This window comes from Gallus gallus, chromosome 20, assembly GCF_016699485.2.
Source record: "Gallus gallus isolate bGalGal1 chromosome 20, bGalGal1.mat.broiler.GRCg7b, whole genome shotgun sequence".
Taxonomy (NCBI): domain Eukaryota; kingdom Metazoa; phylum Chordata; class Aves; order Galliformes; family Phasianidae; genus Gallus; species Gallus gallus.
Window position 1 is genome coordinate 9,395,059 of NC_052551.1, and position 25,429 is coordinate 9,420,487.

The 25,429-nt window shown below is 46.5% G+C and overlaps 1 protein-coding gene across 1 annotated transcript in view; it reads right to left on the reverse strand.

Annotated features, from left to right (window-relative positions):
• Nucleotides 1-24,156, reverse strand: part of PXDNL (peroxidasin like) — a 41,562-nt gene extending 17,406 nt beyond the window's left edge. Inside the window, exons 1-8 of the mRNA XM_417421.8 lie at nt 23,962-24,156; nt 15,673-15,744; nt 8,848-8,919; nt 8,657-8,728; nt 5,814-5,885; nt 4,368-4,439; nt 2,650-2,819; nt 1,196-1,313 (exon numbers count right to left, since the gene is read on the reverse strand). Coding sequence (XP_417421.4) covers nt 1,196-1,313; nt 2,650-2,819; nt 4,368-4,439; nt 5,814-5,885; nt 8,657-8,728; nt 8,848-8,919; nt 15,673-15,744; nt 23,962-24,125 — 812 coding nt within the window. The 5' untranslated portion in view covers nt 24,126-24,156. The remainder of the gene's footprint in view (nt 1-1,195; nt 1,314-2,649; nt 2,820-4,367; nt 4,440-5,813; nt 5,886-8,656; nt 8,729-8,847; nt 8,920-15,672; nt 15,745-23,961) is intronic.
• Between the last annotated feature and the right edge of the window lie 1,273 nt (nt 24,157-25,429).

The following is a 25,429-nucleotide window of genomic DNA, read 5'->3' on the forward strand; positions in this document are numbered from 1 at the left end:
AAATGCATATTGTTATTGTGTGCAGCCATTTCTATTTGAATGGGCCCAAGAGCCTTAGAGGAGACAAAAACCTCTAAGAAAGGCACCATGGGACCCCACCATAGCCTGGATTCCAGTCTGGGATGTAAGAGCTGTGAAGCATCTTCCCTCTTTCTTCAATGGCTCCAGGCCCCAGAACCCAGCCTGTAGCAGCAGGTCCCACTGCAACACCCCATTTGTCACAGCATGAAGGAGCCCTGGATGGCTGCAAATGATTGAGAAGGGAGAGGGGACCTCACTCCCACCAGGACAAAGGCCGAATCCACTATGCAAACTAACATGCTTGCTGGGCATTTATTTAATTCCCCTGATGTCTCCTCACTGTAGTCATACCTCATTTGCTGAGCATTTATTATCATTACCCCTCTTACAATGCTATCTTTGGGAACCTGCCAGCATTTCCCCAACAAAATCTTCCGTCCGAGGGGACATAACTCAGACATAAACTTTTGCTCTGTGCTGAAATTTTGCCTAGTGGGGAGTTAACTGAAGGAGCACACATTGATCATTTTTATTAATAACCAGCCCCTATTCAGACTCCCCCAGACAAGGAGCTCGTAAAGCAGCTGGGGAACTTTACTTCCTCAGTGGGTAACTGCTTGAGCACAGAATATTCTATTGTGTAGCACTGCTCAGAAATGCTTTGGCATCTAGCATAGCCATATATTTTTTTCAGCATTGCTGTATAGGACATTCATCTATACACTGCTTTGCGAGGTCTGTCTTTCAGTGGAGCTCAGTGATTTTCCCCTTGATAGAAAAGCACACTCCCAGCACACTGGGCCTTCAGTGAGGAAAAAACCCAGATAAAAGAAGCATTTCAGCAGTTCATAAATGGCAAATATGGTGGCTGAGAGCAACATGAAGTACTTTTATTTTCTATCAGAAGACAATTGCTCTCAGCCAGCAGAGCATGTTTACAGGACAGTTATAAACTCTTGGAATCCACTGCAACACACGCGAAACATTTTAAATACAGATAACTTGGATTACATGGTCATCAGAGGATACCATTAAGAAGAAGGCAAATGCAATCCACGGGATAACAGTTTCTATATTTTTAACATTGCATGTCTCTGTAGTTGCAGCAGTCAGTGAAAAGTTCAATGCTTGGTATGAACCTTTGCTACCCCAGAGCTCACTGTATGGCACTTACTTGTTGTGGAGCCAAATAATCGCAGGCTTTGGGTTGCCTTCTGCCCTGCATGTGAAATAAACTGTGTTTCCCAAGAGGACATCAACGTCGTGGGGCTCTGAGGTGATGCGAGGCCTCTCTGCAAAAGACCATTTTAATGCAACCCGGTAGCACAAAACCACCTCCAGTGCAACCAGCCCCCAGGAGAGCACGCCAGCAGCCAGCCCAACACCCCTTACCAGCATCAGCAAAACGAACAGTGCCAGCAGTGGAGCAGCACCTCAAGCCCAAGTGCCCTTGAGGATTGGTGTGGCCATTCTGATGGCCAGTGGCTGCCTCCTGCTCAGCTCAGCCACACAGGGCACAAAAACTCCCCGTGTGCTGCTTCATCAAGAGTTGGCCCCTGGCTCCCCGAAACAGAGTTGGTGACATCCTCACATGGTTGAGGATGTTCTCGTTTTCATGCCCTTGGCAGCCCATTGCTCTCAGTGACTGCTGGCTCCATCCAAACAGTGCCAGCTCTCTGCAAATCACAACGCTTCCCTTTTGACAGAATTTCATTCATTATGTCCCTGAATAGGGCCAAACCCTATTCAGCTGAGGTTTTCACTACGTGCTTCATTTTAAGATGTACTCGTGCACTGAGCAAGCCAAACACATTCAAGGGATGTGCTAAAATTGGAAGGAATTTAGGCACGCGGTCTAAAGCACTTGATCTCATTTCAGCAGAATACTTATTACTCGTGTAATAATCTCTATGCTGACCAGTAATCCAGTGAAAACAGCTGGATTATTCATAAGATTAAGAGAGAACCTGCCACCTTGCTCAGTGAAAGGCCTGTGCCCTTGTTCCTCAGCCTACAAGCTGGCGCCCAACCTCCAGGATGCTGATGAAGCACCATGACACAAAATGCTGACCCAGTGCAAACCTGCACTGCCAGCTGATATCTGCTAAGAAGTGGTGGGTCAGCTTCATGCCAGCAGGCTCCATCCTGACTCAGATATCAGTCCTCTGCATTGTTAGGGTTTTATGCTGCATTATGCATCATTTGTCTTCCCCAGCTGGCACAAGACCAGCGTAATACCCTAATGCCAGCAAAATGTTCCCACCACAGGTGCTCTGGGTAATTTAACAGATGTCCCACTGTGTGCCCATGCCTAAAGCAGGTCAAATTTCCAATAGTGGCAGGAATGGCTCATGGTGTAGCACAGGCCATGGCAGCAGGTTGTTCCAGCTGCTGTCTCCAGATCTTTTCTGTTCCTCCCATGTACTAGAGGTCACAAGCCCATTTGTGCCAATTCAACTCTATGCAGGGCTGTGCTTGTTTCTGATACAAGCCAGGATGCCGTTGGCCCTCTTGGCCATCTGGGCACACTGCTGGCTCACAGTCAGCTCACTGACCACCATCACTCCCAGATGGACGAAGCAGTTCCAAGCCCAGAGCCCAGCCCTGAGATTTTTGTACCCCACTCACCACAGTTGAACTCCTGGGCGGTCAGGGTGACAATGGAGCGGCCGTGCAGCTCCCGCGGGGCCTCGCAGGTGGCTGCAGTCTGGATGCTGCCCAACTCAGCGTATTTCTGCAGCAGCTCAGCCAGCCACAGCAGGTCGCAGTCGCAGAGCAGTGCATTGGAATCCAGCCGCCTGCAACAGCAGGGGAAGGCACGTCAGCCCCCAGCCTCCCAGTCGCCCACTCTGCCTGGCATTTGATCGTAACCCAAAGCAGAATCCGAGATAATTCATTCCCACAACAATTTGGATAGGGTGCTCAACCAAGTCAGAGTGATTTTGCTGACGATCTTTCGCCTATCAGCTACCCCAGTTTCAAACAAAAGTCATTCTATTAAACCTGATTGTGCATAGCATTGAACACTTAACGGCCCCAGTGCTAAAATCCAATCCCGCAGTTCGTTTGCAGAAGCACAAAGCACAACAATGCATAATAAGGTCACCCTTTTTTCACCAACCAGATAGCCTGCAAGACGCAATGCATCCAAGTGAACACATGGGAATGACAGCACCGTGACATCCCCCTGCATAAGCCATTGCCGGAGTATGCCGAAATCATCAAAAACACCTCCATGATTTCAGTGTGCATGGGATCAATCTTCTCCTGGAGGCTGCAGCATTTCTGCACCGCTGTAAGAACTTTTACTGCTGCAGCACATGTCGAATGGGAGCACTGGTGACCTCCAGCTGCACCCGCGCCTTTCCTCCCACTGACCTCATTACGACATGCAGGGCTACGTGCAAGGATAAGGAGGCTGCTGGGGGATTAGCTTATGTCTCCTTCCCCACAGACAGTTTTATAGTAGATGGGTCTTAGCCATATGGATACGTGGGGGAAAGGCCTGACGTTTTAATGGACAAACATCTGAGAAAGTGAGATTTCACACGAGGCCACGATGGGGCTTTTTATAGACACTACATCTTTTTCCCTGGCATATGCAGACAACATTTCATGAGCTGTTCTCTGTTCAAAAAAATATGAAGCATTTTACCTGCTTGCAGAAATCACAGAGGGCTGTGGTGAGATAGTGAGAAGCACCTTATTTTCTTGCAGCTTAAAATCGTGGTAAAACACCAAAATCCTTTGTGTGTTTCTCGTTGCTTTATTCCCCCCTCCCAAAGAAAAGCACCTTAGAACTTACGCCCATAGGTCACAAAAGACAAACAAATCTAAGTACTAAGGGGTATAAGCAATCAAAATGCAAGATTAAGAGACTGTCTGGTCACACGGGAACAACACAGCATGGCTTTCCTTCATGGATGAGAACCGAGCACTGTGGGACCCCTCTGAGCACGTTTTTTTTCCTTCCACGTTGGGACACTGAAGACATGATGGAGATCTCACGTGTGGCCTGGACATCCCACATTTCTACAGGACGTTTTATGGGATCAGAGAACGTAGGGCAGGAGAGGGTTGGGATGGCTTTCCAGGAACGCTCATTCCTGGGTCATTAGTGAGCTCTAAGAAGATTAGAGCTAGACTTTAATTAGACACCAGTGTGAAGTAACTACTAACTGGTTAAATCAGCTCTTGCGTCCAACCAAAACTGCTTTATAAACTTAAGAGTGGCCTTAGAAGTGCAACAACTGAGAGCTTTGCCAACCAGGCACATTTTTCCTCAGGTCCTGGCCATCTGATCAAAGATAAACAAATGCTCTTTGCAGGCAATGTTTTTCACTTACAGTCGTTTGAGGGATTCCAGTTGAGAGAATGTCCCTGGATGAATCCTGGAAATTTTGTTGTTGTGCAAGAATCTGCAATGGAAGAACCCATGCCAAAACATTATTCAGTATTTGCACTGCAGATGGTAACATCCCGGGTCAAAACTCAGCTTAAGCACAAAGGCTGCTCACCAAGATGGAGCTCACTTTTTACATTTACTGCGTTTGCTGCTTCCACGAGCTACAGAGATTGTGTTTGCTTGTGAGTGCAATGCAGCACACCAAAGCAGAGAGCGGGTGTGTACTGGAAACGGTGACTCAAGACGTGATGTAATGGATTTAAACTGGAACCTTCAAGTTAATCTGCTTCGTGCTCTGCAAAGGGAGGAGAAAGGGCACCAAATCCCTGTGGATTGGACCCACCCTGTGATTTCTGCACCTGGGTCAGCTCCGGTTTAGAGGAGACCTTCTCCTCCCTGCACAAGACATGGAAGCTGTAGGGGGCAGCCACTGAAGCGAGGCTCCAGCAGAAGCAGACGAGCCCCAGACTCCATGTTACTAAGCCGACTCCATGAGCAGATCCAATTCAAACTCTCTGATTAGAAAAAAAACACTGATTGCACTGAAACACAGCAGTGGTAACCGGGATGGAACAATTAACCCTCCTTAAAGGAGAAAATTCAGTTATTCATGGCATCTAATACTCACAAAAGACCATCTACAAAAGGTAAGAATTCACTGTAGCAGAAGGTGGAACAGAAAAGAAATCCAAAAGCAGCGTGCTTGCACACAGCTATGTGCACACGCATGTGTACAGGCACATTCAGCCCAGTTGCCCGGCTTGGATGCTGACAAACCTTGCTCTGAAATGTAGCTGCAGAATTTCTGTTGGATCACACACAGACGCTGAGATCAGCCATGGCAGACTGATCCGGGTCTGACTTTTCCTGAGGGTGTTTGGATCCCCCAGTTTTGTTTTCCCACCATGCACGGATGCACGTTCGCATGCAGTAAAGAAGTGTCTGTTGGGTTCAATATGGAGCAGGAATCACTGTGTGTGCCCTTTTCCTGATGGCTATACTGTCACTACAAGCAGCACTAGGGAGTAAGAGACACAAGACTTGGATTCCCCGCTGCTTTCAAGTAGTACGCGTGTTTTTCTTGTTAGACTCCCTTGGGACTTTGACCACACTGCCCAGCAGTGAGTAATGCTGACCTTACAGTTGGAATCAGATTGACTTTCTACAGATTTACCCCTACTCAGATGGAAACATAACACACAATGAGAAAACCCTTCACAACCCCATTAATCACGCAACCTTATAAGTGCATAAAATCTGCATCTTTAAGCATGCTTTTTTCTATTTCTCTCCATTTCAGAGATCACCTCGCTTCACATCACAGAAAACAAAGGTTTATTTCCCATTCTCTCCCCTTGCTCACGTGTGAGGTCCCATCTTTACTTACAGCCTTTCAAGTTTGGGCAGGTCACTGAACGTCTCTGGCTCCAGGGTTTCCAGGCTGTTGAAGTGCAGGTAGCTGCCACAGGAAACCACAAAGGACGAGGTTACAGATCTCAGTTTAAAAAGACAGAAGATCTTTCCAAATCACTGCACCAATATCCCCAAATCAGTCACCACACAACTCAGGGCAGATGCTGTTCAGAAGCCAACCTTTTCTTCATTGTATTTAATGTTCCCAACACAAATATCCAGAGCTGTCTTTCCCGTAGACCAAATGATTTACTCCCACTCTTTACAAACTCCAGCAAACACTGAGGTCCTGTTTGCTCTCCTGTTAAACCTAAAGCCGCCACCACCATTGCTATGAATCTGTTGCACTGTTAGGTGTGAGGATGAAGCTGCTACCACGGGCAGCCTGCAGCTGCAGCCCCCCATCCAGCCACCACAACTGCAACTTTGCTCACCTTGCCCTCAGCCTCCCACTGGACTACTGGGGAGGAACAGAGCACCACGCTATAAAGCACTTGTCAGCCTTTCTGAGAGGGATCATGAATTTGACAAGAATTCATTTGTATTAAAAGGCCCTGAACAACGTGATAGAACTGAAATTGGTCCTTCTTGGAGCTGGAGGTCAGACTGGGGACACCCAGAGTTCTCTTCGAGCCCACGTTTCTCTGCAATGCTAACAGGAGTTCCCAGCAAGCAAATCCACCCCGCGAGAGCAGAAACATCAACAGGACCTGCTGCCATCAGGCTATGCAGCTTCTGCAGACAGAAAACACGATCTCCAAAGACAGAGATGCAGTCAGCTGGAACACCATGGCCTAAATGGAACACCAATGTAAACAGCCCTGCTCTTGTTAACGAAGGTTAGTATTGCTAGTTCCACTAAAATCCCAAGCAACCTGCTGCTCCACAGGTGTAGGAGACCTCTTGCACTGTCCCAGATCACCTCCTGCCATCAGGGAAGGAAACCTGAGGTCTGCAGCAACAGACCAAGAGAGCCAAGATTCCCCCTTCCCGTCGGCTGTGACATTACTAACATAACTGAAACGTTCCTGACCCTCACAGGCATTTCAATGCACTCCGAACGTTGCCAAAACTCTTCCCCCTGATTTTACACAGGCATAAATTTCACAGTGGAAACTGATTAATCATGGATCTACAAATACTCGTTCTGCTATTGTAGCTGACCGCATTAAGAAATAATTGCTTAAGCCTCCACATGGCTGTTTGATCTGCAATGGAAGGAGTCACAATGCACGGTGTGCTATCAGAGCATGAACCGAGGCACACCGACTCGGATCCTGGGGTGGAGAGTAAGTGTGGGGAGAGGGAAATGCATGTGCTGTAGTAAGTTTGAGATATCTGCTGTCATTGCTTTGGACCTTGAGGAAAACACCTGACACTGTCCATTGACTGGACAACCCCTCCTTGGAAAGCTGGCCTGTGGGGTACAGGAAAATGGGGTAGGATTTGAGCAAAGCTAATTCTTCTGGAACCATGCCTGCCTGAGAGACTGAAAACAGATGGGCCTTTCAGAGGGTTGTTTGTTGGTTTTGTGGTTTTGTTGTTTTTTTCCCTTTTATTCATGACATCAAGTCTGGAACACTCATTGTTAAAGTATCACTGTGGCCAGCACCATCTCTGCAAGCACAACACAGCCAGAATCTGCTTCCTATGTTTTCTCCCAGGTATCACTGCAGAGCTGGATGAAGGAAATCCATCCCATACACCAGGATGGGAGCACAGCTAGGGTTAAGCTTGCTGGAACTTCCCGCTATGCTCCCTCCACTTTTGCTGTCAGCCTGGAGAACAAGCTGAATTCTACTCCTTTTGCAGGAAAATTGCTAGTCACATCCCAGCCCTACAAGCTGTCAGCTGGGACAATCCATGAATTAGTGGTTTCACCTTTGCTGCCTGTTCTTCAATGATGCAAATAATGCCTGCACTTAAAACACCCATGCTTTTGTTCTTTCCAGCACACACATTTCCCCACATGCACATAACATATTGTGACACCTACATGACGAATCAAATCCCCGTTTAGTAAGACGCATGAAGAGTGTCAGACCTCAGTCTTCCCATCTCACCTTGAGCATGGAGCAGAGTCAAAAAACAAAACTACTTAGAAAGAGTGGTGCAGATTTGCAATAAAGCAGAAGGGGAGCAATTAAGGAATGCAGGAACATCACCGTGACAGGCTCCAGCTACCAGCAGAGCACACGAGGCTCCTTTCATCACAGAGTGCCATGCAGCTTGGAGGGAAGGCCATCACTTGGTTTCTTTGCCTCCATCATATTCTCCCCTTTGGAATTTTCAGATGCTTTAATGCATGCAGGCATCGCCTTCCTGGTGGCTTTCTTAAATACCCCAACCCCAGCTCTCAGCTTGGGCTTCATCCATTTGCTTCCAACAAAAGAGAAACACAACCACTGCTCTCAATGGAAGAGAGCAGCCAGACCCTACACTGTGCTCCAGGAGTCACAGCAAACACAGCAGGGCAGCTACACTCTATTTCAAGCCACCAAACATGTCCGTATTTCCCTCCCATTGGAGGGCCTGTGGATGCAAAGGTATTCCGAAGCACAGCTGAGCTCTTCCTATGCTCCAGCAGTTTGAAGCTGGGAGAGAACATATAGGGTGTCATAGGAACAGTCCTCATATTGCCTGACCCAGATCAATGCTGGGACCAGCTGTACGCAGATGAAGCCAAAGCAATGCTGCACAGCTGGACAACAAAGCCGGACATCCCACTCCTTGCTGAGTGCACTCCACAACTGGAAGTGCAGAATTAGGGTTAGATGAGCCAGCAGCTCAGCTCTGACACACACTGTGTATACTTACAGCTGCTCCAGGGAGCGCAGCCCATGGAAGGCATGTTGCTGGATGCTCTGGATCTCGTTTTTATAAAGGTAGCTTTCAAAAGGAGAGAGAAAAACACGTCAGAATAACCGCCCAGCAGCCGTATTGGAAGATGTTAGAAATGAGCTGTTAAATTTCAAAGAGGTTAAGAGGTTACTGAGCTACCAACTCACAGGTACTTCAGGTTCTCCAGATCTTCAAAGGATCTTCTCACGATGTGCTTTATCTGATTATTGTTCAGCAGCCTGTTCAGAGCAAGAAACAAAAACATAGCTGGTGAAATCACAGCGTGGGAGAGTCGGGGCATTTGTACTGCTGGGTGACCACAGAAAAACCCTCAATGCATAGAATTTAGGATTTAAAGGGGTTATCAGGCCAAAGCTGGGATGCTCACAGCAGATAACTCAAGAACATCTCTTGCCCACTGTTGCCATGTGCTTCTAATATGTACAACGCTCAAAGATGTTTCCCTACCTTTTACCACAGTGGTCTTCACCCAAAAGTCCCCATTTTGACGAGGAAAAGGATGAGGGGAAGAGAGACAGACAGCTGGGAGCACAGGGGAGATCCAAATTCAACCACTGCTGCTGTTTCTGTACAACTGCACAGGTTTGGGGAGTGCATGGTTGTGTGAGCAGAGCCGGGTTTTAGCCATAGGAAAGCAGTCCAAAATGCCACTGCATGGGGTTATAGGAGTGGTTAAATGGAAAGGCATTGGTTTAATCCCTCTGTATACACATTAGTGCAGATGAAAAATAAATAAATATTACAGATCCTGTATCTGCTGCTAGGCAGAAACAGCCTCTTTCAATCTTGAGAGCCTTGTGCCAGATTTTAATACAAAATCTACGGACAGCATCACGTTGGCAGGCATCTCTGGCTTTTATGGGCAGTTGCCATGACTGTGGGTGCAAATGAATGCCTGTGCCAGTGACCAGAAAGGCAATTCACCCTTGTAACCACCACAACGGCGGTGACCACACAGCTGAACGCTCCAAAAACTCCTTCTGCAACCACTGCCAAACCAAACACCATGAAAACTCAATAAATCACTTAAAAATAGCTCTTTAATGGACAGGATTTAACTATACATCGTGGCTGCCTAACTGCACCACTCCTTTGGGTCTTTCCCCATAGCGTCAGATCCAGCAAAGCTTACTGTGGCCACCGGTGGGTGTCACAGCCTGATGGCTCAGAGTAAGGACTTCACCTTAGTTCTGAAGTTCCTAACTGGAGATGTGGACAAAAAAGGAGAGTTGCAACTTCATATTGCAAAGATTTGTTTTTCTGTGTTGAAGGAAAAGCTGCTGTTCCCTCTGTAAGCTGTCAGACCTTACAGTATCAGGTTAAATTTAATACAAGGACGGTTCAGACTGCCCATGGAGCTTATTTTCCAAGTTGATTCTCTTTCCTTTTTGGGAATAAATACAGCCCTCAGAAGTAATTCACCACCTGACAGCACATGAGAAGACAGCTCAGACATTTCCCAGAAGGAAAGCCCAATTTTCTGCCCCTCTTTGATGGAGAAATTACGGCAGAAAGCACATCAGACAGCTTCTGATACTATGAGCAAAGGTTCCTTCCTGAGAGGAAGGGTGTGTACAGGTAAAGGGAGAAGAGACAAAGGAGCAAGAAATGGAAAAAAGCATGTTGGAAAAGAAGATGAAGATGCAATCAGATGCCCCGGGGATGCAAGATCTTAGAAGCACAGATGTAATACGGCAGCTTCACAAGTTGCCATCAGCCACTCGAGCCACATCAGCCCTCCACCAGCTTGTCTTCAGGTGGGGAGTTGCATTAAAAGTCCAAAAAGCACATATGGAACTTGAGTGCAAAACCCCCCTAATCTTTTGGAAGCCAAAGCAATAAGTGTTTGGAAAAAAACCCTCACTCACTGCCTGTCTCGACCAGTTATTCAGCTACCCCAAACTCGGGTACCACTGCCAAAGTGAACGTAGTCAGCATTGTGGATAAGCAACCCGAAGAGGTTAAGGCAGACAGAGACATGCTGGAAAGCTTCTGCACAGCTGGAAGCAATGGCTCACTACACATGGTTGAGGCTACATAACCCGATTTTGCTCATAAGGATGCAAAAATGATGTCAAACTCTTGGAACACGCTATCGTGCTTTGACAGCCAAATATGCTGCATGGAAATACAACCCCTGAAAACCAACCCAAAGGTTTATTTGTTAATTGAACACCCAAGGATTGGAAGTGACTGCTCGAGAGCAGCACAGGAGAGGGATTTTGTCTGTTTACCCACAGGACAAAGACAACACAGCCACCAACCGCGCACACTCCTTTCCCTGCCCTCTCAGCAGGCTTTCATCTGCAGCCGGACAAGAAAGAAGGCAGCTTGTTCTCTGCTATCTGATCTTTGGCCACGCTTCTGAGGATGCTGGATGGGCTGATAAGCAGGTGCCAGCTCCAGCATCATTCCCACCTGTCCCCTGCCACGCAACCAACACTCATTGCACAGGGAACAGGAGGACTGTCAGCACCAGACCCTGGGGACAGACGCACCGACAGCCTCTGTTATCCCATGCTCCACCATGGCTTGAGCTCCTTGGCCAAGCTTTTAACACAGAAGGCTTAGAACCTGGACTGAAATCTCTGGAGATTACAAATTGCAACGTACTGATTGATTGAATTTGGTGCTGTTGAAAAACATTGATCAAATCCATTTTGTTGTCTCGGCAATAGCACAGTGATCTGAGCCAAATGAGAGCAACTCTGGATGTCCAAATGGCACACACTATGCTGACCTCTTATCTCATCGTCTGATACTTAAAAGAATTATTCACTGCCTGATTAAAGGTTAACGAGTGTATGGAAGAAGCACTCTCTGCTTCCTGTCTCAGGATTCCCTATTGTAATAGAAGGATATGTGCTGGAATACACTCAAAATTGAGGTAATTTATGAAGCCTATCACACTGCACATATTCCAAAGAGCTACTTCCAGGGAAATCCATGGACAAGACAGCACATCTGGAACCTAGGAAGACTTCAGATGGCTTGTGGACAGCTGTCTGTTCCTGGACTCCTGTGCACTTCACCCAGGCAAAGAAGCGTGCAAAATCCTGGCCATGATTTGCATGACCTGGATATTGATCCCAGCTGCAATCATAGCAAAAACGCCCAAATTCCTGGTAATGTTACAGAGAATTGAAAGCTAAGTCCTGCTACTAACCAGATCTGCTGGGAATAAATGCTCTGGCAGACAGAAGCTGGAAAGATCATTATTGATGCATGTCTCAAGCATACCCTGCAGCAAAATAAGCTAAATTAAAGGTATCAGAAATACATTTCCTGGAGCTTACCAAGACAGCAAAATGATGTGGCACTCCCCTCCATGACAGCTGGTGAATTTGGCTCAGAATGAATAGATGTACTCAGTCATGCAGGTTTTATTCCTGAAAATTCTTCTGGGAGGCTTGAGATACACAAGCACCATGCGATCTGGCCTGTATTCACTATGGGAACATTTCACATTGAGTTTCCTTTAGGTTCTATGTTCTGTCTGTCCCTCCCTCTCCCTTCCCCACCCTGTATCCAGGTTGCCAAGCACAGGCTTATGTTGCATTCAATGAGTCATTTTTCTATTTTGAAGCATGTGTTAAATGATGTGACAGTACAGAATTCAGGCTCAGAACATCTACTCCTTCCTCTTTTTGTTTGACAAACCACATGCTGCAGTCATTGCGACGCAACAGCCACTTTTTTCCTCCCACCATTAATAGAAATCACCACGTACTGTATTTTTAAAGGGGGAGAAAAAGTTAGCTTAACACTGAGCCACACATTCTCCCTTGTTGACGGAATGATCTGGAATAGACATTTCCCATATTTGAGAATGAAACTTTTCTTCCAAGATTCAGCAGCTCTGACATCCTGGCAGCACACAGGGACTTGTGTCCTCAGGGGAGCCTCAGGTTGGATATTGGGAACAATTTCTTTGTAAGAGCAGTGCTGCAGTGGCACAGCTGCCCAGGGGTTGGTGGGGTCACCGTCCCTGGAGGTGCTCCAGAACCCTGGAGATGTGGCACTGAGGGACGTGGGCAGTGGGCACAGTGGGTTGGACTTGGGGATCTTGGAGGTCTTTTTCAACCTTAACGATTCTATGAGGCACCAGAAGATCCCAAACAGCATCATCAGTTACTCCCTCACTCACCCTGACGTGCTTCACAAGCAGCATCTGAAGGAGAGTTGCAGAGCTCACCAAAGCACCTTTTACTCTCACATGATGCTTCCTAAACAGTCTGAGCACTGCTGGAGCTGTGGGTGTCCCTGTTCACTGCAGGGGGGTTGGACCAGACGGCCTTTAAAGGTCCCTTCCAACTCAAACCATTCTGTGATTCTAAGCAGCAGAAGGAAGGGATGAGGAAACCTTACAGCTCCAAGAATTCAGGCCCCAAATAATTCCCCCAGTGCACACAACGCTGCAGACAGCTGACAAGTGAGCTCTCAGCAGGGCAGGAATTCAGATAACTGCTTGATACCTGTGCTGCTGCATCGCGAGGCCCCTGCCAGAAGCATGTAATGACTGCAGCTCCTCCACATACAAACAGAGCTCCTGCTTTTAACTTTAAAGTACTGTTCTGCAGTTTATCAAACCACCTGCATCAGGGAGAGGAAGGAAGAGAGCCAGGGGGAGGTCTGAACTTTACCCAGGATGTTTAAAAAGCCCCATGGGCACTCAGGACAGGCTCCTCTCCTCTCAGCTCACCTCGTTGCATCGCTCCAATGCAGGGCACAAAGGTTTCCTAATCAGGGTGGTTTACAAGTTGTCAAACTTGAATATTCCACAGCCATCCTGCCAGGGAGGAGACACAAAACAGAAAGTGCACCCAACTGTACTGCCCTTCCTCTGCCAGGACAGAGCGCTGCAGGAAAAGGCTCTTTCAAAAGCTTATTTTCAGTTAAGGAACATTTAGTTCTGAAAACCCCATGGCAGATAGCTGTGGTCTGAGAGCTCCCACAGATGGAACCTGAGCTACTCTGCCCTCTAAGCCATGTGCTTCAAGTATTCTGGCCAAACTTACCCAGCACATCTCTTAGGGACCTTTGAGGACTCATTCCCTTTATCACTTGAAAACCTATATAAACCCTGAGGCAAAAGGTTACCATCTAGGAAACATCAGCAAATTCGTCACCTCTTGTCAGTTCTGACATGGGAATTAGACAAACCAGAGTTCCTCGAGAGAACCTTGCATTAGGAGCACAGGGTCTGACCGCCTCTTTCTGTTAACTCTCATGAAGGGGAGCTCAATAACTTCTGAGTGTGAGAATAACTGATCTTCCCAGTTTGCTACACCAAAGCAGGAAACAGAACGGAGCACTGAAACTACCTAAATGGTAAGGTTTCATTTATAGGAACAGCTGGTATTCAGAATTGAAATGTTAAAATGCCATACTTTGTTAGAGCAGTGTTTTTCAGCTAGCCCAGTATTCTAGCTCTGGTAACAGCTGTAAGACACTATTCAGAAGGTATGAGAGCCTATCCACCACCTGCACAAAGCACATCCCTCCTACTGCCCAGGCATCCATCATCATGAGATTAGGGTCATAGGGGGCTGAGAGGAGGGTACATTCAAGCCTATTTCCTTTAGCATCTGCTCATGGAAGTCTTGTCCTCAAGGTCCCTATCCGGGAGCACGTGAAGGCAGAAAGCAAAAAGGCATCACTTGGAAGCGCTGGTTTTCTTGTCGTGGGAGAGCTTCAGTGGTGGAGGACAAGGATAAGAAGTCACCATGCCTCAGAAGAACTTTGTGATAAGGTAAAGCCTTCCAGACTCTGGCTCTATGTTTTTCACTTGATATTTTGGGCTCAGATAGGGTAAGAAATGGTAGTCTTCAATTACAGAAATACATCCATATTAATTTTCTGGATCTTTCCTATTATTTTTGGTCATTAAGTATCACATGGTGCTGTCTGAGATACTAATGAGGGCTCTGTTCATGTACGCCAGCCAGAGTCTCACTGCCCAGGTATTCCTTCTTTCAGCACTGCCATCGCTACTGAGCGGGGACTTCAGATCTCCCAAAGTCAGACAGAAAAAAACAAAGACAGGCTTTTTCTTGCTGTTTATGACCACAGACATTTGAACCCAGGAAATACGAACGTGTCTGCCATGCAGTGCAGATTCCCAAACCAGCTGGTCGCCTCACAGAGAGACTCAGGCTCAAACCTGGAGATCTCATAGCTGTTAGTGCCATGCTACAGCTTGAATAATCAGATCTGAGCCTTGACAGACCAATTACATCCAGCACAGTTCTGTTTCTGATTTGGGAGCTGGTTTGGATTCAGCTCCTTGGCTACACAATGCAGATGTACTCATATCTATCTTCAAACCCTCAGCCTTATGGCAGCAAGAAGCAGTGAAGGCTCTCGTTACTTCCTCTGATCAGAGTGAGAAACTTGTTAGTAAAGCAGTACATCACAGTGGTGTGAGCATGCCTGCTCTGGCTGGAATGCAAAACCAAAGAAACTGCCTTATGCTCTCACCCCTATCTGCAATAAGGTAGGTTTCTTTTAAGGCAAAGCATAGTGACAATCTGGCATTTGGAAGGATGCAGTCTCACTTCAGTAACCATCATGCAGAGCAGCTGATGTGGTTTATGCATTTGAAGCACTGCAAAAACGAAGAAGCTCTTAACGCATCCCTCTGTCATCTTGACCCCAGGCCATAGCTCTTTTTACAGGCTACTCTAAAGCTATACATCCTCAGGCAGTAAGAGTACGCATCAGGAGTTATTCCTTTTAAAAGACAGGTTAATTGCCACGTTGCCAGTTATTAAATTGCACATTTGATTCAAAAGGGTAATGCACACGATCCAGAGTAGAACAGAGACAACCATGACACATTAGCCGGATACGTGCAATTTGGCTGAAATAACTAAGTAAAACCTTGGCCATCTTTAAGCCAGGATGGCACTTAGTACTAACATAAGTCATAAAGAAAAAACCTCGTGGCAGGATCACCAGGTGGGACTTACAGCGTGTTGAGGTTCTTCAGCCTCCTGAAGGCCCCGGGTTGTATCTCCCTGATGTGGTTGAAACGTAAATCTCTGAAAGCAGAAAACACAATCAGTGCATTCGTAACACAGATGAGGCAGTAGAAATCAACACCAAAGGGAAGAAGGTTCCTGGGAGAGTCTGCGCTACGCCCACAGCAATGGGAGCAATGGAGACGACATCAGGGAGGCAGAACAGGAAGGTGGACGATGGCTGGGGGCTACCATTACCTGCAAAGTCAGCCACCAGCCTGCACAGCCCTACACCTACAACATTTATTTTCACCCCATTGAAAACCAAAGGCTGAAGGGATTCCAGTGATTGTTTCCATGAACTGCAGCCAAGGTCTGCTGCTCAGCACCCCAGGTTCACATACAACGATATGTGCCGAATCACAGAGGAACGCGCATCACCATGTGGAGCCACTTTTTAGGTCCCCAACAAAATGATCTTTGCCCTACAATGGTTAAACGTGATCAAATAACCTCATATAATAAGCATTTCACATTTTTCTTCTCAGTGCTCCAAGACTCCGAACAGCTTATCGCTGCCTGCATTTCAAATCCGTGCCAACTTCAATTAGAACTAGTGGAGTCCAGGGGATTCTGGCAAATTTCAAGGGCAGTCCATGTAACTGCATTGATTTGGAACCCTAAAACGTGGGGTTTTTTGGATTGCTAATGAGATAATAAAATAGGAGCTAAGTGGGTTAACCCAGTTAAGCAAGTAGAAACGCTTCTATAGGGAATGCGCATTGCTTGGGCGCCTTGCATGGTCCAGCACATTACAACAAATGGCAGAAGACTGACAAATACTTTTTGCTGTTAGCTTCCACCCAAAGCACAGCGATTTTTTTTTCCGCCTGAGCTCTCACATTTAGAGAACACGCAGCTATTTCTCTGCTTCAGACAGCCTTTTAAGGGCACTTATTTTAAGTGAATGAATGCTCCGAATGCCATCATGCTGTTGGTGAGCTACAGAGCATCCAAAGTCACATTTTAAAGCAAGAATTCCACGCGTTTCTAAAAGCTCAACAATTATTTTTACAACGGGCTTCAACCAGAGCTGGGGCCTTTATAAAATTAAGATTAGAAAGAGACACATGCACTGCAGGCAGCTGGAAACCAACCGAGTGAGCATCCAAAGAGGAAGATGCACAGCAAGGAAGGCTGATTTTTAACTTAAGATGTAATGTTTCTTAATTTCACACTTTGCAAAATTGGTTATTTTATGTTAAAAAAAATCCTACTAAGCTTTCTTACGTTTTAGGCAGAAAATGTACAGGCTTTTTTTTACCCAACTCAAGTTAAATTGAAATATCACATCTCTGTCTTGTTACCCCCTTTTATCACAGAATGGGATAGGATACGTGACAGTGGAAGACGTCTCATCTGTTGTCTTTTCCCCTTTCTGTAACTCCACAGCTCCAAACGAAGCAATGAGAGAAGTGGTTTAGAGAACATCCTGCCCTTTCCCCAAAATTAACCTTGGCTCATCTGCAGTGTTTTCCTCCAGCCATTGCCTTTGCCTGAAGCTCAGCTGGTGAAAGAATACCACGCAGGGCTGCACCAGGAAATTCCTGGCTTGCACAGTGATTGAGAGCACTCCCTGCAGAGTTCAGCCCTTGGCACACAGAAACTCTTGTTTCTCCCTATTCCCAGGGTGCTCGCTTCACATTTCTTTTAACAAACAAGTGTGCTTTTCACAGGGACCCACCACACAGCTGTCCTGTGCCAGCCTGTCCCAGCTGCTGGGTATGTCAGCAGCTGGGCTCCCTCACTCCCACTTGCATCCCCTCACCTTGGAATGTGCAAAACCTAAAGGGGGGAGATGGAATTCCCTTCTGATTTAACAATCCTTCATGCTTTCAAGGCTGCGAGTCTGGATCTGCTGCTTGAGGACCCCACATCCTTCATGCATCCATGGCCTGGGGTCAGCACTGATCAATTCAGACTGGCTCTACAGAACATCTCCCCAAGTCCTCATGTCAAAGCACCACAGCACTGCCAGGACACCAGGCTGGGCAAGGTGGATAAACTCAGGCTTGCTATTATTGAAGTAATTTACTTTTTCTGGCTCCGGGAGGCTCAGCCCCATCCCTGAAGCATATCAAGAATGAGAGAATTTGCAAATAGATTGGGAGATTCAGGTATTCACAGAATGGCACTCGAATCCTTCTGATCCTCTGAGCTGTTATCATTGTGTTAACTAATTAACAGCCTATAAAGCAATCAACAGCTTTTACAACAGCCTCCCATTTCTGCATAATCTATTTAGGCTGTTAGTGAATCTTATATTACCATCTTAGCTAACCAGATAATTAACTACAAGAGGTATTTTACTGTAGTTCCAGGGAAATTTGTCTTTGCTTCATTGAAGTATCTTTTGTGTTCATAACACTGTGCACAGCAATCATTGCTTAACCCAAAGTGGTTGTGGTAAGTGGCAGCCACTCAACCATCACCAATGACGCAGAGCAAAGGTTGCCTTACAAACAGGGTTAAGGCACTGAGGTTCCATCCAGCTCTTCCTGGAGAACAGACAGCATGAAAGACACCCTAAACGTGATTTTAAGTCAAGTATCCCCCCACTTATGAGAAGAGCCAGAACACTTGTCAGAAGGCTGCTTGTTTATGCATTAACCACAGAGCATCGCAGTCAGCTCCTCAGGTTCCCCCATCCTGCCAAACAGCCCTGGCAGGAAGGGAGAACAGCCTTGCTGTGATGGGAATGAAGCCTTCCAGTCTCACTGTCATCAGCTCCCCAACTCAGGAATGTCCCTCTTATACACAAGTTCCCAAATGGCTTTAATAAATGACAGCCTTCATCTTTAAATCCCTACAAGGAGAGCTGAGCAGCAAAGGAGAGAAAGAGACCATGGGGGGACTCCAAGTTTCTGCTATTTTGGTTCATACCAGTTTAAGACACTCAGATTTTGACTGTGCAAGGAGTGAAAACACGTGCAGCATGAGAACAGTGACAGAGAAGATACTAAGATCATGGATGAAACACAAAAGAGCACATAGATGCAGAGAGCTCCATGCTGCAGAACAGACCGTGCAGTGCTTACGTACCGAAGTCAGAGCAGTGGGCACACCAGATTTTAATTAAGAACTTACCACAGGCGTTACTGAAATCAGACTTGGAAATTTCAGCACCCACAAATGGGTCAGATATTTAAGGACTCCCCCTTTGTCAGCTGGGTCAACAACCAGTCAGTAATTCAGCACTCAGCCTACCACGCTGTTCTGAGCACATGCAAGCTAGCACACACAGAATTGGTTCCAGGCAGTGGTTCTGGGTGGTTTCTGAAGGCAGTGACAGGGTGTCTGCTGGTGCATCCCCTCCTACCACTCAGCACCCCTCCAGCTCTCACCAGTCGCCCCAGGAGGTGCAGCAAACACCTCCAACTCAAGTGCACACATCCAGGTTAGAAGATTGCACAGCAAACCGCTGACCTCACCAATCTCAGATAATTTGAGGTATTATGTATTAACAGCTGGCATGGAGATTAAGGTCTGATCCCAATCAAACAAGCTGGATCTATTCTTGGATATTCAAGTCAGCACAGAGCAGGACTCTCTTGACGTGCTGCACGTTTCCTTTGCACCATCTATTCAAAATATTGCCCACATCAAATAAAGACAGCTTGCCCTCTTCCTGAACTGCATTCTGACCCTGATCCAGAAGCAGTAAAAGAAAACTTCAGTGCGGAAATATACATACCTTCTTCAGAAAGCAGTAGTACCATATCAGCTTAAATGGAATGCTATGGCATTCTTCAATCCAAAGTCTCTCGTAGCATCAGTACCAGCTTTTTAGCTCCTGAAGAGCACAAACATCAAAGTCTACGCAGAATACAAAGACACTCCTTCACTGAAAAATACTGACTGCTCCCATCCGGTCCTGCAGCCCACCCTGAGGAAGCTGCATTCGAGTGCACAGCAAGAAGTCCCGGGGATGGGAAGAAGGATGTGCTGAAGCCAAGGGAGTCAGGGAAAGCACGAACACTCAGGTGAGAGCCAGATGATGGGCACAACTGCTCAGTGAGTTCCAAACACCTGAGGTAACTACAACCCTGAGTCAGGATGGCTTCAGCAAAAGGTGCTGCAGTGCTTCTAGGAAGGAAAATATCTTTGAAGACCTTCCCTCCCCGCTTTCCTTCCGATGAAGTGACTGCTATAAATAGGACGTACAGAAGGCTTAGGTCACCTCAGAAAGGTTTAATGAGGATTAAATACTACAGCAGAAGCAGTCAGCAAGAGATCACACCTGGAACAAGCAGAACGTGTGGGTGTGCGTTTAATGACTGCACATAAGACCATCACACACAGAGGAAATGAGTAATCCCCTTCGTCATCCCAAGGGCTGAAGGCTCACGACAGACATCACAAAGGGAGCAGCATTTCCAAGAACTCGTTTTCTCAGTGACCCTTCCCCACACAAACATGCGTTGTTCTCTCTCTCAGTTCTGCTCCTTAGGACACACCGAGTGCTGTGCCGGGGCAGGGTGCAGCCCTCCCTGCTGCTGTGCAGGAGGAGGAGAAGGAACAAGCAGCCACCAACCACGCAGCACATCCAGGGACGACAGGAAACAAAACTCGTCAAGCTGGCCGTGCTCACAGTGCCCAATTAGCAACCAGGTCTGTGAGCAACTGGGTCACCTCCGGTTCATGCCAGCAATGCATTCAGATGCCAGATACCACGCAGTCTTTGCTGGTGCCCTCAGCTATGTTTCTCTGGAAGTGCTCATTCATTATGTGCTATGCATAATGCAAAAAGGAGAATAACCCACGGATAATTGGATTGCAACCCATTAGCTGCCAGCCAGAGGGGAACTTCTTTCCACAGACTTCTTCTACTCATGCCCACACATTTCAAAGTTTGTTTTAAATGTCACTCTGTAGAACAAACGGCTTTGAAGGTTAAAGACCTATTGAAGTTTTCGGAGTGTGTGTTTCCCAGCTGTTCCCCTCTTTGGGCTGCTGGCTAAACAAACGGCGTGAATCCCAGCAGTAACCAGCAGATCACATCTGGAGAATCGCGTTCCAGTTGAACAAACAGCAGCCAAAATAGGCTTGCAGTTAAAACATCGTGAATTTTTACAGCTTATCTGTACACGTGTAGCCATTCTTGCTGTCCTGTTCTCTGCTCAGAGGTAGAACCAACAGGCATCGTTACCAAAGACAAATAGCCTGTTGCTAAAACCAGACATCAGGCCAGGTTCTCTGCTGCACCCAGCTGGGACTCCGAAGGGAGGAGCGAAATGGCGACCGAAGAGGAGCCAGCCAGTAACAGCTCATCAATCCCAGAGCTGGGCCCGTGCCAACCCCAGCATCGCTCCGAGAGGGCCACGGGCTGCTCCAAGGGCCGCCAGCTGGCGAGAACCCCTGGGGTACATCCGCCAGCAGGGCTCGTCGAGGCACAGCGTGTGCTGGCGAGGAGACTTCCCTGCTCCACGAGGAGCGCTGCAGAGAGGGTGGCACGGAGTCACGGAAGTCAGGAAGTCTCCAAGTCCAAGTTCAAAGCAACGCTCATCTGGAAGCTGCAGCTGCTCTGTGAGGGAACAGAGCTGGAGCCTCTGATCGGGGTTTGAATCCACAGTCACAGCCTCGGTCCTATTCACACCAATGGGCAAATGTGGAAAAGATCACGATCCCACATTTCTGACTCGGAACAGCTCCACGATCAGACCATTCCTGCTATACACTCCCAGTGTTCGAACTGAGAACGAACAGTTCTCCTCCCAACAGAAAAATTAACATACCAGAAAGCTGGAGCAGTCGGGGGCTTGGCTAAGAAGCATTCTTTAATCCTTCACAATTAAAAAAGTTTAATTGTTCAAATGCTATTTATAACAGATACAATGGGATGCTTGCTGGCAAATGCATTTACATACATTAAATCCTTAAGACAGCCAGAAAGTCAGTGCCTTTACTTGCTGCACATCATACAAAGGCACATGATCTGCTAGCAGCTCGTATCGCTCTCTGTGGGGATCACTAATTGCCAATATGGGTTTTACTTATAACTATGCAGACAATCAGAAGAGAATACACCAGATAAACCTCAGTCAGAAATACCAACCCATAAAGACGGCCATCTCATACTGAAATACTACTTCTTTCGTATCACACACCTATACCACTTTGCTAATGCTTAAAACCACAGTTTCCCATTCAAAGCTATAGTTAGCACATTAAACTAAATGAACCAGCTTTCCAAATGGTTAAGTATGCAAATCATGGAGCGTTGATAAGCAGTGCACATTCAAACTAGTCAGTAGACAAGACCTAGCAGGGGAGAGAGAAGTATGGTGACTGCATATCTTGCACTGGAAAAATGCACCTGTCCAGGTTGAGTTGCACAAAAAACTCAGTGTCAGCTAAATTGCAAACAGATACTACCAGTGCTTTTACTAAAGCTGCATGGATAAGCAGTCACATCTTACTCCCTGCAGCACAAGAGAACGAAGCGTGCTGTTGTCTGAGATCATTCAGAAATACACCATTCCTGTACTGAAAAGAAGTTGGTGAGCACAGGACATTTCTCTGCCTCTGCAGTCGAGGAATCCTCATAGGAAGCACACTCAGGCTATTCATTGCAACAGCAAATGCTGTCTTGTTTGGAATAAAGAATGAAAATAAAGCTTCATTGAGCTTGGAAATAAGTTGCCTTTACCCCCCACACCCCCCCAAAAAAAACCACCACCCAAATTTTCCCCCAGTAAGACATATGTTTAAACAAGCAGCAGCGAACTGTTTTGCTAAAAACAGAGTATGCGTGTGTTAAATACTTAAAGATGCAGAAAAATCTGTAAGGGGAAAAAGTTTGGCAGCAATTAGGACAGTCAGACTGTAAGTTACTGCAGAGCAGCCAGCCAATACCCAAAAAGCATGCAATAAACCGTGGAGCAGATATTATCACACTGTGCAGTAACCACAGCACCACCAGCCTAGAGAGAAAGCAAGTCCAGATTCTATATATATCATAGAATGGCCTGGGTTGAAAAGGACCACAATGATCATCTCATTCCAGCCTCTCTGCTATATGCAGGGTCGCCAACCACCAGACCAGGCTGCCCTGAGCCACATCCAGCCTGGCCTTGAATGCTTCCAGGGAATTCTGTTCTGCCCCATGTCACGATGAGCCAAGGTGGCAGTTCTGGCAGCTGCAGTAAGTGCAGGCATTTTCCTGTGTGCCACTACTGCTAGAACCTCTGTATTCCCCATCCACCCAAGTAGACCTGGATGCAGCAATTACCATGGCAGCATCCTGCCCCATCAAGCTGCCAGCAGGTAAGCTGCATTAAGAGTATTAGTGCAATGCTTATAGGAGACACGCTGCTATGGATGTTCTGCCTGAGACCAGATTTGGTTAGGAGCACAGAGACAGGCTTCTCAACCCACCAAGGTTGGATAAGTTTCATAAACAGCAGTGAGGTAAGGAGAATGAGCATAAAGATCAACGTTCGACAAGTCTTCCCTGCTGTTTACCAAAAAAAAAAAACAAAAGCCTTTCACATTTTGTCACAGGGCACTGCACCTCAAAGGCACCTTTAAGTATAGGATTTACTACCACACATCGACAGGAAAGTGCTCTCCTGGACCTGGCAGTAAGAGCTGTTTAGGAGTCTCCAAGTGTTTCACGCCTTCTTCCTCCACCTTCTCCATCTGAATGGCCACAGCCAGCAGCTCCCTCTCCAGAAGGCACAGCCAACTCAACAGGTACATTTTATTTCTCAAGGAATGCGAGATGCCCCAGTTGTTGCTTTATTGATAAACTTTAGATCTGGTTTGCACAGCTGACATAGAAACCGGAAAGCCAAAACTTAAGAGTCTAGAGGAAAAAAAAGGGTGGTTTATTTACGAAAAATTAAGTTTTTGGAGGTTCTTCTGTAGAGACAAAAGCCTAAACTGCAGTATTTCCTCTCTCCTACACCCATATCCTTCTGAAATGTAAACTGTGTACCTTTCTATAGGCTCAGTTTTAACATTTGTGAACCCCGATTTCCCAAAACGATCTCCCAGCGATAGTGTGGCATTACTAGTATGCGTTTTCCCAACTGACTGCCCCATTAACAATTAATTAATGACAAAAGCAGCAGCTTATGCTCTAAAAGCATGAAACAGATTCAAGTGCAGACAGTTCTGCAGCAAGGAGGAATAAATAAAGGACAAAAGGCACGCCTTCAGCCTTGAAGGCTTTTCCTCTTTATTTCCTGAACACCAAGCAGATAAGAAAGGCAGTGAAATGCAACGGTTACTCACAGTATGCTCGTCTGAGGTGGGATGTCAGGGATGGTTTCCAACATCAGATGCATGCATCTTACTGTAGTCCTGAAGCACAGGCAGCGAGGAGGGCAGGAACGGGAGGAAGCAGGCAGGAGGAGAAAGCACAAAAAGCCCAGAAGAGCTGAAGGTCTGAGCAGCATGGTGTTGCTGGAGTGTATTTTCCTCAATTCTGAGCTGCAGGGAGCTGACAAAAAAAAGTTTCCCAGCCCTGAGGTCCAGGAGGAGGGGACTCATCAGCATGTGTTTGCAATTAAATTAAGGCAGTTTGACAGTCCAACCGCCCACCCTCTCTGCCATTATGTACATCGCTGCAGATCAGACTGTTCCCACCCCTCTTTAATTGCAGCGTTGAAATATTAAGTCTTCATTTTTTATTTATTCTTGCCTTGTTACTTCTTTTGAACAGCAGGTTAACTCCTTGGGCGTTTATCTGAAAGCACACAATGCATCTTTATGGACAATGACCAGAAAACATCACTGGGATTCTGACAGCCTGGAGTCAAGCTTTTAAGTGAGAATTTCTGCTTTAACACAGACTGCAAACTAAGGATGGCATCTCATCTAACAGCCTCTGTCAGCACACAGTACAACTTTGGGGATAGTTATTGCATGCGTGTATAACATCTGCTGAAATGCATTTCCCATCACTTCTTGGAACTTTGAACGCTACTGATCAGAGATTTTAAAAGGGAGACCACTAACAAAGATAAATAACCAGGAAATAAAGACCAAAAATCCCCTGACTGGATGCATTTTTGTCATGCTATAGGAAACTGATCAGATATTAACTCAAAGACCTTTTAGTCAATGCAGTTTCGTATCACAAAGCCGCAACTGTGGGAAATGCAGGGGCTTTGGAAAAACAAAGGGGCAGCTGAGGGGTGCAGAGGGAGAGAATCAAACCAACCACATTTGAACTGCAGAAACCCCTGCAGAAAACACAGACCACAACTTGTTCAGCTCTTTGGAGGATTAAAAAAAATGCAAAAAAAAAAAAGAAAGACGTGTGCCCAGTTTGATTTATCACCCTTATTATAAAGATGCTTAAAATGAAAATAGCTTTAAGGTTACAGTCATTACTGTATATGTTTTTGTGTGTGTACTTTAAACAGACAAGTGTGAAGCATTAAGACTCCACGTGAAGCATCACATCATTCCACGTTACCTGTGCGATCAACCCAAAGCTCCCCATGGACTTGCAGATCTGCTTTGTGCTATACATTGCAACACAGTTAACATGGGGAAACAGTACTTCCCCTGGATGGCACTGCAACCTCCCCAGCTTGCTTTCCCCCTCAGATACTTTGTCACTTGAGCACTTGGAGTAGAAGTGGTAGGTCTGGATTCTTTTTATAGTTGTATGTGGTTACTTTTTGCCAGCCTCCCCATGTCAATGACCTTGTAAATCAAGGTTTATACAATACCTTCCATAACATATTAAAGA